The 11,285-nt window shown below is 59.8% G+C and overlaps 3 protein-coding genes across 3 annotated transcripts in view; 2 read left to right on the forward strand and 1 right to left on the reverse strand.

The window, feature by feature from the left end:
* The window catches only part of PTSG_01971 (uncharacterized protein), a gene marked incomplete at both ends in the record, with an annotated part of 2,931 nt that extends 2,832 nt beyond the window's left edge, over nt 1–99 (forward strand). Inside the window, one exon of the mRNA XM_004997899.1 lies at nt 87–99. Within this exon, the coding sequence (XP_004997956.1) occupies nt 87–99 (13 nt within the window). The remainder of the gene's footprint in view (nt 1–86) is intronic.
* A 452-nt stretch (nt 100–551) lies between these two features.
* Nucleotides 552–8,929, reverse strand: PTSG_01972 (uncharacterized protein; the record flags this gene model as incomplete). Its single annotated transcript, XM_004997900.1, has 9 exons — nt 552–849; nt 1,097–1,504; nt 1,714–4,099; nt 4,228–6,286; nt 6,474–7,279; nt 7,498–7,721; nt 7,846–8,083; nt 8,256–8,332; nt 8,512–8,929. The coding sequence occupies 9 exons, from the start codon at nt 8,927–8,929 to the stop codon at nt 659–661; spliced, it is 6,807 nt and encodes a 2,268-aa protein (XP_004997957.1). The 3' UTR covers nt 552–658.
* Nucleotides 8,930–8,979: 50 nt separating this feature from the next.
* Nucleotides 8,980–11,285, forward strand: part of PTSG_01973 (protocadherin gamma B6) — a 4,300-nt gene continuing 1,994 nt past the window's right edge. Inside the window, exon 1 of the mRNA XM_004997901.1 lies at nt 8,980–11,259. Coding sequence (XP_004997958.1) covers nt 9,339–11,259 — 1,921 coding nt within the window. The 5' untranslated portion in view covers nt 8,980–9,338. The remainder of the gene's footprint in view (nt 11,260–11,285) is intronic.

Consider the following 11,285-nt stretch of genomic DNA (forward strand, 5'->3'; position numbering starts at 1 on the left):
GTGTGGCCTGTCCACCGCGACATGACGTATTGCCCTCAGTCTGCTCTCCACCCAGCAGCTGGCTTTTGGTTTTTGGGGCTGTGTAGTGCTGTGCTCTGAGGGAGGGGACGTGTGCCTCACTGTGCATAGTATCCTAGGATTGCGGTTGATGTCAAGTGTGTACATACCTCATTCACACACGCGCGCTTTCCGAGCCCTCGCTTCGTTTGAAGTTTCCACTTTTCATTTCTTTGATTGCATCGAGTGAATGGGAACGCTCTAAGCTATGCTTGCTCAACCACTAGCAAAGGAAGCGAAATACAAATGACATGACGTACCTTCTATCACACGAAACGAATAACGTACAGCAGCAACATAATGTAACACGTAATGTAATGTCATGAAATGTCATGACATGCAATGGAACTGGAACAACACGATGTCAGAACCGCCACGATGCAATGCCTTCATGCACTCTTGCACTGCCTCAATTGTTCGCGAGTTGCTAGTTGGCGGGCCATTAGAAGACTAGACATCAATATCAGCGACTCCAGCTCCCTGTTGCTGGAAGCGCGGGCTCTTTCCGTGCACCGCCTGTAGCTGAAAGTCAATGCCACAGATGCCTTCATGTCAATTTGCAGTTGTGGACCCTGATCACAAAGACGACAGGTTCGCTTCCTCAGCAGGCACTGGTGGTGCTCATCGAGCGCTGTCGCTTCCCAACATCCACTTGCTCATACTCTGAAGCCGGCAACACAGGGAGATCTTTCATGTCGTAGTCGCCTGCATCCCAGTCGTGTGCATGCATTCTTCCACCATCGCTTTCTTGGTGTCCAACATCGTACACGGTTGCGTTCCATTGGTGAAGTCCTGCAACAAGCAAAGTGCACCGAATGGGAAACCACAGTCAAGGAGCGTGGGGTAAATGGGTGAGTGCACGAACACGCGAACAACACAGACAACACACATGTGGCATCACTCTTCATCAAGCACGTGGTGCGAAAAGTACACAAGCGCACGTACACAAGCGCGCGCGCACAGACAGACAGCCAGACAGACAGACAGACAGACAGACAGACTCACTCACTCACATACATGCACGTACGGTGAACCTCACCCCGCACGTCGCTCCCGTCACTCGTGGTTGAGTGCCGTCTGCCCGGTCGCCGCCCTCCAAGGCCAACACGCGTCTCGCGCATGTTCACATTGGGATAGACCGCCTCAACCACGTCGTAATCGCCCTCGCCAGAAGACCGCACGGTCACTGGCATGGGATTCTCTGCGTATGCTTGCGCGCCTTCCTTGCCAACGGCAACACGCCGCTTGCTTCGACAGCGCCGTCGCACAATCACCACAACAACAATGATGAGCATGACCACACCACCGACTGCGCCGCCCACGATCACTGCAATCGGCACAGCCGTTGGGGAGCCGGATGAATCTGTCTTGATGGTGATCGTTCGCGTTGTTGTTGTGGATGACGTTGGCAGCAGTCGCTTCGTTGATTGCCCTCTTGCTGTTGCTGCTGCAGTAGGACAAGTGATGTACGTGCGTGGAGATGTGAGCCAATATGAGCTAGGTGTGAGACACGCGAGGTCTGAGTGCACAAACAAACAAGGCACAGAACTTGCAAGCGGTTAACACACACACACAATCACATACACAAGAACACACAATCACATGCACACATCCTCCCTCCCTCCTCCTTGTTATCTCACATCACGATAAACCCACCGCAGTCGATGCCTGGTGGACAGTCACAGTATGGTCCTGTGGCCGTTGGGATGCACGTTCCTTCGGGAAAGCAGATGGTGGAGACGTTACAGGGGTTCAGCATGCACTGACGATCACTGGTTGGCGTCAGCTCCACAGACTCAAACTCCGTGTCATCGCATACCGTCGCCAGCTCACACACGCGGTTGGTGGTTGGTGTCGGGGGGACAATCGCATACTCGTCAAGGTTGCACGTGTGCAAGTCAGTGCATTCGCGATTGCTGGTTGGTGTTGGCGCAACGGTCTCGTATTGGCTCGCCGTGCACACGAGCGTTGTCACGCACGCACGGTCACTGGTGTTGGTCGGCGCCTGGGTTTCAAACTGCAGCGGGAACACGCACGCGTCGCTGATGTTGGCACACACGCGGTTGCTGCTGAGCGTGGCGTCTGTCACAATGTACTGCGTGCTCAGGTCACACACCGTTGTGTTGGTGCACACGCGATCGCTCGTGTTCGTTGGTGCCGTGGCCTCAAACTGCGTGCTCGCGCACGGGGCCGAGATGTTGCTGCACCGCCGGTCTGACACGAGCGTCGGCAGCACAGAGATGTACTCCAGCCCCGGTGTGCACACCGTCGTGTTGGCGCACATCCGATCAGAGAACTGCGTTGGGGCGCGCGTCTCGTACGAGTCGCAAAGGACGCACGTCGTGAGCGCGCGGCACACCGGGTTGTCCGTTGTCGTCGCGTTCACAGCCACATACTCGCCCGCCTCGTCATCGCACATCAGCTGCTCGCGGCAGTTGCGGCTCACCGTTGTCGTCGACACCCACACCCTCGGCCCGTAGTCGTTCAGCACGAGCTCAAACCCTTGGCCGAGGAACGTGAACGCCACCCGCTGCTCGCCGGCAATGCTCACGGGCGCATCGCTGTACGTGAGGGCGGCGGTTGCGCGGTCGGCGTTGGTTTCGCCAGCGGCATCAATGCTGATGAGCAGCGGCACACCCGTGAGCACGAGGTCGGGTGGCAGTTCAGACGACGCAGCGACGAAGAACGCATCGCGTGGTGGGTCGTGGGCCGCCTTGATGAACACGCCACGCTGGTTTGTGGCCGCGTCAGCAACAACCACCTCGCCATCCGTCACCACCAGCTGCGCGTTGTTGTGCAGCGTAACGTTGGGGCTGTCCAGGTACACAAACACGGCCGTGCGCTGCGGGTCAGAGGGCACCTGCTCCCTGCCGTCGCCACCGCTGATCGTCTGCACGTACACGGCGACAGAACACTCTGTCTGCTCGACGCTGACGGCGAGGGACGGGTCCGTGTCTGGCGCTGTCATGTTCACGCTCCGCACGAGGGCAAACAGACCAAAGTTGGCGCGCAAGAGGAAGTTGACGTCGACGGTGTTGATGATCGTGTTGCCGTCGGCATCCATGTCCGGCATTTGAAACGCCTGAACCGCGGACACAAACGCGCCATCTGGATCAAGCAGCCGCTCATTCAGGAACCGTTTCAGAAAAGTCACGTCACGCACGTCAAACAAGCAGTTGCCATCCGCATCACCAATCTGCCGCTGGTCCGCGCACACTGCGCAAGGCGGCGAGCCACACTCCGCGCGACGTGCACGGCTGGCTGTGGTGCTGCTGAACCCGAATGTGCGAACACCAGTAGTGCGGGTGGCGCTGGCGCTTTGATGACTACGACGACGCCGCGCAGGTGCGGTGATCTCGAGTGTGACGTCGCCTGCAACAAATGGGACATCGCTCGCCAACAGCGTGCCGTCCCCATCGGCAATCGTCACCGCTGTGCCGCTGACGGACGAGAATCCAGCACCTGCACCACCCTTGACCCGCAGCGTCACCTCAAACAGGGTCAGGGTGCCTGGCCCAACACCAGCCGTTGATCCACCAAACGAGATGCGACCGCTGCCGTCCAATCCGCCTGCAAACTCGCCGCCAGGCCAGTCGCTCCCTTCTGCCACATCCACAAACTCAAGCACAGCGTCATCAAAGGTGACCTGCAGGGAGATGGAGGCAAACGCCAGGGTGCTCGGCAGTCGCACGCGCACAGAGATCGCAACGGTGTCGCCGCCTGTCACGGGTGCGAGCGGCAGCTGCTGCGTGGCGCCCAAGTCCACATCGTAGTTTGTGGGCACCAAATTCACATAGAAGAGTGCCGTGGCGTTCACGTCAGCATTGTCTCCCGCATACACCGCCAGCGTCTCTTGTGTGCGCGAGTTGCCTGTCAGCGTCGCTGTTCCCGTTGCGCTGTCGATGACAACGGCATCTGTCGCCGTGGGCGTGGTGATATCGAACGTGATGAGGTTGGGCAGGGCGAGCGCGCCGCCATTTGGGAAGAGGTAAGTGGTCGTGAGCGTGAGCCCGTTCTCCATCACCACGCTCGCTCGCATCTGCTGCTTGGTGTTGACGGTTCCAGCGAGCGTTGTTGCCGGCAGCACAGGTGTGATGCTGGCCACACCCCAGGCGAGCGAGGAGACGGTGACGGCGGTGGTGTTGAAGAGGTCACGCAGCGTCGCCACACCACGGCCATCCCTTCGTCACCGGGCAGCTGCGGCGTTGGTGAGACGAGGCGCGTATTGCTGTTGTAGTTGAAGAATGCGGGCGTGGAAACCATCAGCTCTGCGTGGTCGTTCGCCGACACAACTTCCCTGGACGACAACACCGCACTGACATCGACCATCGCCTGCTGCCACGTGTTGGATGCGCCCAATCGCCGCATCTCCGCCACTTCTTCGTCCTCGGATCCAGGAAAGGCCGGGAAGGGCCGGAGCGCAACCCGCAGTCCAGTGGCGACCACAACCTCGACAGCCAATGACGCCGTCACGCCCGTGTGCTCAAACGACACCAGCAGCCGCGCCTGCCCTTCCGTGCTGCCATCCGCAACAGCCACACGCAAGCGCGTGCCATCGACCGTTGCGGTGATGTTTCCCTCTGTCGCGATGTTCGTGCGCGCGTCTGTTGTAAAGTCAATCTCCGTGCCATCGTCATACTGCAGGAAGACCGAAACCAGGGTTGATGACGCCAGGTTCGCCGGCAGCTGCGAGCTCACGTCTGTGGACGGCGCCATTGCTGCTGGAAGCCCTGCAACGCGCACACCGGTCACAGCGGGAAGGGCGTTCACCACGTCCACGGTACCGTGCACAGTCGTGGTGTCAGACACGTACCATGTGAGGCCCACGGCAACAGATCCACCGCCAAGCGTCGTCACGAAGGGGTAGCTGTTGCTGCTCGCATCGTTAATGTTGGAGGCAATGAGCGCTGGGCTGCCGGTGGTGACGGTGGTGTTGTGCAGTGCGGGGTCGAGGACTCGGGTGCTGCCGTCGCTGAAGATGGCGTGGACGACGACGGATGCGCTCTGCTGGTCTGCTGTCAGCACAGACGTGAAGGATGATGACACGCGGGTGTAGGTATCGGCACTTGATGTGGTGGTCGCAGCAGTGACAGATGCAACGACGGTGGCGGAAATGGCCACGGGTGTTGCTGGTTCGTTGTCTGTCGCTTCAACGTCTCGCGCACCGAGACACGAAGGTGTGCGCAGCGGATGCGAAATGCACAGCCTGAACGTGCCAGATGTGTTGGTTGTGATGGACAAAGGTGTGACAATCACATTCCCATCATCACTGCCACCGCCCACGTGTTGCCCCCGCAGCAACGGCCACACCTCTTCGGTCACATCCGTGCTGTTCAACCAATCATCAGCGCCACCACTTGTCATTGTTGTTGGGGATGACCAGTCTGCCTCAATCGTGTATCCGACATGCTGGTACAACGCCGTGCCACCAATACGCCGCAGCACCACGTCACTGCCGCTGCTGCTGCCCTGTACGTCGATAGCAATGCGAAACGCTGCTGGGTGCCACACCTTGTATCCGAGCGTCGTGTTGAGAGGCAGCGTGGCGTGCTGGACCACCACCTGTGCACTGTCGCTGCCGGCTGTCTCAGCACCAGTGAAGTGCACATACCCGCAGCTGGCATCAACTTGCAGCGCCTCTGGTGCACTTGAGGAGCACACGAGCGACGTCGACGGTGATAGTGTGGTGCCACTGCCGCTGGCGCTGTACGCGCTGACAGTCAACGGGTGCTGCAGTGCTGCGTTGTCTGGGTTGAGGGCGGCCGTGTTGAGCAGGACGTTGGAGAGCGGGGCGGTTGTGGGCGGTGCACCAGCCGTGCGCATCGATGGGAACGCGTGGAGTGCAACGACGTCGGCTTCATTATAGGTCGTCAGCGAGACAGTGGAGGTGCGGTGTGCAGTTGGGTTGGGGTTGCTGCTGGCGACAACCAGCGGCGCCGTGCCCGAGAGGACTGGCTGTCCGCTCGAATCAAACGCCTCCACAACACTAACGTTCAACACGACGTCACGCGCAGCCATTGCACCGACCAGCACATCTGCCGTGAACAGCGCACTCTCCTCAGCACCAGCACTACCACCACCACCACCCTGCTCGATGGCGCGAACGCCAAGCACAGCAACATCACGCGAGGGCAGCGACGATGCAGTCACCGTCCATCCACTGCCGCCCGTGACGGACTGGACCTGCAGAGTGTTGGCGTCTAGGGACGTGACACGCAGCTGCCACGAGCTGAGTGGTCGTGCACCGCCATGCGCAGAGACGGTGAGCGTGAAGGTCTTGGATCGTGGCAGTGGTCGCTGTGGGAACACGGCCAACACATCGCCAGTGAGGGGTTCGGGTCGCTCCACGCGCTGCGCTGTCTGCAACGTGGCTGCTACGTCTGCTGTTTCTTCTGCTGCTGCTGTCGCGTTTGGACCGGCGGTCAGCGTGATCTCGTGCCACGGCCGTGAAGTAGGAGGAAGGCAGCGTCAGTGTTGCTGTGCACGACGGCGTGGGTGACGATGAGGACGTGGTGCACATGGCTGTGACGGCCGTGAGCTGCTGTGCGTTGTCCTCAATGCGCACGTGGCACTCTGCATCTTGCATGGCGAGGCCGCGGCCATCTAGTGCAAACAGCAGCACCTTCACCGCCGCGTCATGGGGCAGCACGACTGCGGGCTGCGATGGCTGGCGGCTGTGGGAAAGGCCGGGCTCGCCCAGCAGCACAGCACGTACGCGCGTGGCTGTTGGTGCAGTTGTTGTGATGGCGGTGCCTGTGATGGAGGCTGTTGCCTGCTTGTCGCCGAGCGCTGAGTGGATGGACACGGGAGAATCACGCGCAGCGACTGTGAGCAGCGAGCGCGACGTGACTGTCGTGTTATCGCTGACGGAGGTTGTGTCTGAGGGTGAAGCTGCAACGAGGAGACCGGGTGGTGCTGCAGCTGCCATTCTGATGGGCAGGGTGATGGCTGGGTCGACGCACAGGGTGTCTGCGGTGCTGGTGCCGGCTGCGGCCACAACCCAGCCATCAGGGCACGTCGAGTGTGGCTGGCATGCGTCCTGGTTGATGGTGTCTGTGAACGTGTCGGGAGGGCACGCGTTGCACGTCACGTCTGTGTCGTTGTAGAAGGTGCCCGGCTCACAGGGCGGCAGCACCGTGATCTGGCGCGACGCCGAGATGGCCGGCACCCGCTCCACATACAGCCGAACAGTCACAGTGCCCGTGGGCGCTCGTCTGTTCAGCTGCCAACGTGCGTTATTGCCGAGCCGGGTGGCAGCAAGAACATGAGGGTATTGGTGTTGGGTGCAGTGTGATTGGAGTGAGGGTGTAGACAAGGGCTAGAAGGGCTTCCTGCAAACAAGGAAATCATATGGGCACCCTTGTGGGTGTTGTAGCCAAACTATCACAATCAAAGCAACTTCATTGGCTCAACGTGGGACGTTGTGACGTGACAACTTACCAAGATTCCAACGGCGGCAGAGTAAGGTGTTGACGCTGGTGATTCGTCGAACGTGAATCCATTTTGCACAGCTCCAATGATGTGTTCACCCGACATCGCATTGCTGACAGCGACGGCAACCTCCTCATCGGCAAAGTTGACGATGGTATAGGCCACGGTAATGTTGGTTCCTTGAACTGCACGACCAGTGGTGCCGACCGATCCTGCAAAACTATATCCGACGGCTGCAGGCGCAATAGCAAGCAGCGTCAGGCGATGATTATAACAAGAGGAGTTTAACTACACTTGCATGGAGGCAGCTGCCAGTGATAGCATCAAGTCATGCGTGAAGCTTCGTGATCCACACACCTGGAACGAAGAGGGGTCCGAGGAAGAAGTCGTCCGTTCCGCCGTCGACTTCTTTCACATAGATGTTGTGCGTGTACAGAAGTGGTTGAGGATAGTTGTTGGCGATTGAAGGGACCGTGTATGTAGCAGATCCAGAATTTGGCGTGCTTTCATCCCCAAATAATGAGTAGGGGTACGCAAGATCGCCCTCGGACGTGCGAAACACCAATTGAATCTTCACATCATTCCCATCAAAGTTCTGTCAAGGCATCAGAATACACGTGTTCAAGGTTTGAGGAGAGAGTGCTTTCGTCAGTGGTGGGTGAGAGGAGACAAATGCCAGGCATGAAACGAGAGAGAGAGAGAGATAGCGCGCTAGGCGAGCCGCACTGGTGACATGTAACAGCGTGAAGATACCACCGGGTGCATACCTGCCATTTGATAGTTACATCTTCGCCAGGGATCAAGAACGAGTACGCACGCGGACTTGTAACGGCGAATGGTGGAACTGCCAGCAGCAGAGAGTTGGAAGACCGGGACGAGGATGGTGAGAGGCAAGTCAAATGCTGTGCGGACGTGCGTGCACGTTACTGAAAGATGCAACACGTGACCTTTACTCTGCCACGCACGCACACACACGCACACACACACACATTCACACACGTCTTTGACGTCGATCCGACTCACATTCAGTGGAGAAGGTGTCGCCGCTGACAAAGGAGCTGGCCCTGGTGTTGTCTGGTGCAATCTGCAGCAGGATTTGCAAGTTGTCCTCTGCGATGTACGGGATATCCCAGTTGTAAGAGCCAGTGGTGGCTGGGCTGGCGAGGGTATGGTTGAGAACAACCTCGCCCGAGAGGAACCGTTGCACTGTACCGCCGTCTTGGTCCAAGCTCCCCAGGACAATGAAGATGTTTGGGAGGCCTGCTTCGACGTTCCACTCGATGGTGAGCGTCGATTCACCACCAATGAGCGTGCCGCTCGCGTCATAGGTCACGCACGGTGCGGGCGTGCATGGTGCAGCCGCAAAGCACGTCCGTGGCAGCGCACCACCGGACAGGAGCGCCAAAACGGCAAGAAGGACAGCAAGGACAGAGGTGGCCATTTTGATTGTTTTACATGGCTGGAGGATGTGGTTTGCGCTTTTCCCAAGCAAGACAACAAAACAAACAACCCACCACAGTTTTGCCACGCCGGCTTCTTCGCGTCTTCTGTGTGGTTGAAGGCCTATTACCCCCACACGCACACCAGAACGTGTGTGCCTGTGTATACTGACCTTCCTCTTCCTCTTCTGACAAGTGGTTCTGAGGCGCCACTGTTACCTTCCGTTCCGCCCTCGTTTCATCAACACAGCGACCGCACATCCCGAACATCCATCCACACATCATTTGTTTGTAACGACCAACACAAACAACTCACAAGACAAACAGCAGCACAGCACAAGGAGGCCGCACGCGCCTGCTCGCGCACTGCCAGAAAACACTCACCGGCGAGAAGCATCGCCGACCGTGTTGATGGCGCGCCCACTTGGCCGGGCACTCGCCCGCAGCCCCCGCCGCCGCCACCCATCACCGGCATGCACCGGGATGCTTGTGACCGCGGGGCTGCTGCTCGCATCCTTGTTACTCGGAGTGGCGGTGGCGCAGAACACACCGCCCACCTTCCAGGGCACCCCCTTTATTGAACTGTACATCTTCAACGTTCCCGAAACTAACGACCCAACATCAACCGTTGGCACCGTCACTGCAACAGACCCCGATGCGGGGCAGACCCTCCAGTACACGCTGTCTGGGAGTGGCTCTGCCGCGTTCAAAATCGACCGTAACACGGGTGTGGTCACGTCGCGCCTTCCGCTCGACGCAGACTTTGGCACCACCACCTACGACGACATCACCGTGTCTGTCTCAGATGGCGTGGACTCGACCACGGGCCGCATCCTCATCGCCATCACGGACGTCAACGACAACTCGCCCGTCTTCAACCAGGACCTGTACACGATGAAGGTGGCTGAGGATCTCGAGGCGGACGTGACGTTTGCGTCTGTGGAGGCGGTGGACGTCGACGTCTCGACGCAGAACAGCCGCGTGACGTACTTCATCATTGGCGGTGACCCGGATGGCATCTTCCAGATTGCCACCGTCAGCGGTGAGGGCAGGGTCTCTGTTGCCACGCAGCTTGACTACGAACGCAACAGGACCCACACGCTTGTGATTGAGGCACGGGATGGTGGGACGCCGACCCGCACAGGCAACACCACCCTCTTCATCGAAGTCACCGACGTCAACGACAACGTGCCAGTGTTCAGCCAGTCGCTGTACGAGGTCAACCTGCCCGAAACCCTCCGCGAGCGCCCCGCCCGCCGCCGCCGCGCCGTGGGCACTGTTCTGGTGACCATCTCCGCCACGGACGACGACACGGGCGACAACGCCGAGGTGCGTTACTCCATCACCGGCGGCAACGAGCTCGGCCTGTTTGCCCTCGACGAGGTCACTGGCGACTTCACCCTGGAGAAGCCCGTCGACTTTGAGGAGCTCACCAACCCCGTGCTCGACATTACTGTCGTGGCCACGGACCTTGGCGGCGCCGTGTCTGACCCGGCCACCATCCGCGTCACCGTGCAGGACCGCGACGACCTCCCCGTCTTTGAGTCGGACCAGCTGCCGGAGCTGACCATCTTCGCCGGCGACATTGGCCCCGTCGGCTTTGCCCCCGTCGTCGATGATAGCCGCAAGAACACGTTTGAGTGCCGCCTCACCACCCCTGGCACCCCATTCACCGTCGCCGCCGCCACGAGCGGCGCCACCGGCTGCAACATTGTTGCGCAGTCCTCCACCACGGAGCTCGGCGGGCAGATGTTCACCCTCATGCTGGAGATTGCCGACCAAGTCGGCGTGCTGTCGCGCACCCGCGTCGTCGTCAACGTGCTGCCCACCAACCGCGACCCGCCCGAGTTTGCCATGGACATCTTTGATGTCCTCCTCTCCGTGGCCACGCAGATTGACACCACCGTGGTGGACCTTGGCGTGACAGACCCCGATGGCGACGCCGTGTCCTGCAAGCTCCTCTCCTCCCCCAAGGGCCTCTTCCGCATCGACGACTGCCAGCTCGTGCTGGACTCGCGCCTGCCCACGGATGGCCCCACCTTCTTTGACTTGCTTGTGGAGGCGTCGGATGCGCCCACGCGCGGCAACCGCAACCTCACGTCCACGGCCCACGTGCAGATTACGCTCACGGGCGTGTGCCCGAGCGACGACGCGTCCTGCACATGCGCGGACGAGGGCGCCACGCCGCCCAACTGCACCCCAGACCTGTGCGAGGCCTTCCCTTGCGTCAACGATGGCGTGTGCTCGCAGGGCGTGAGCAACCAAGGCCTGCCCGAGCGCAAGTGCATGTGCGCCAACTTCTTTGGTGGTGACGACTGGCGAGGTGGACGCCGTGCGACGACACGCCCTGCATGACGG

Source organism: Salpingoeca rosetta (assembly GCF_000188695.1).
Source record: "Salpingoeca rosetta unplaced genomic scaffold supercont1.3, whole genome shotgun sequence".
In the NCBI taxonomy this organism is placed as follows: Eukaryota; class Choanoflagellata; order Craspedida; family Salpingoecidae; genus Salpingoeca; species Salpingoeca rosetta.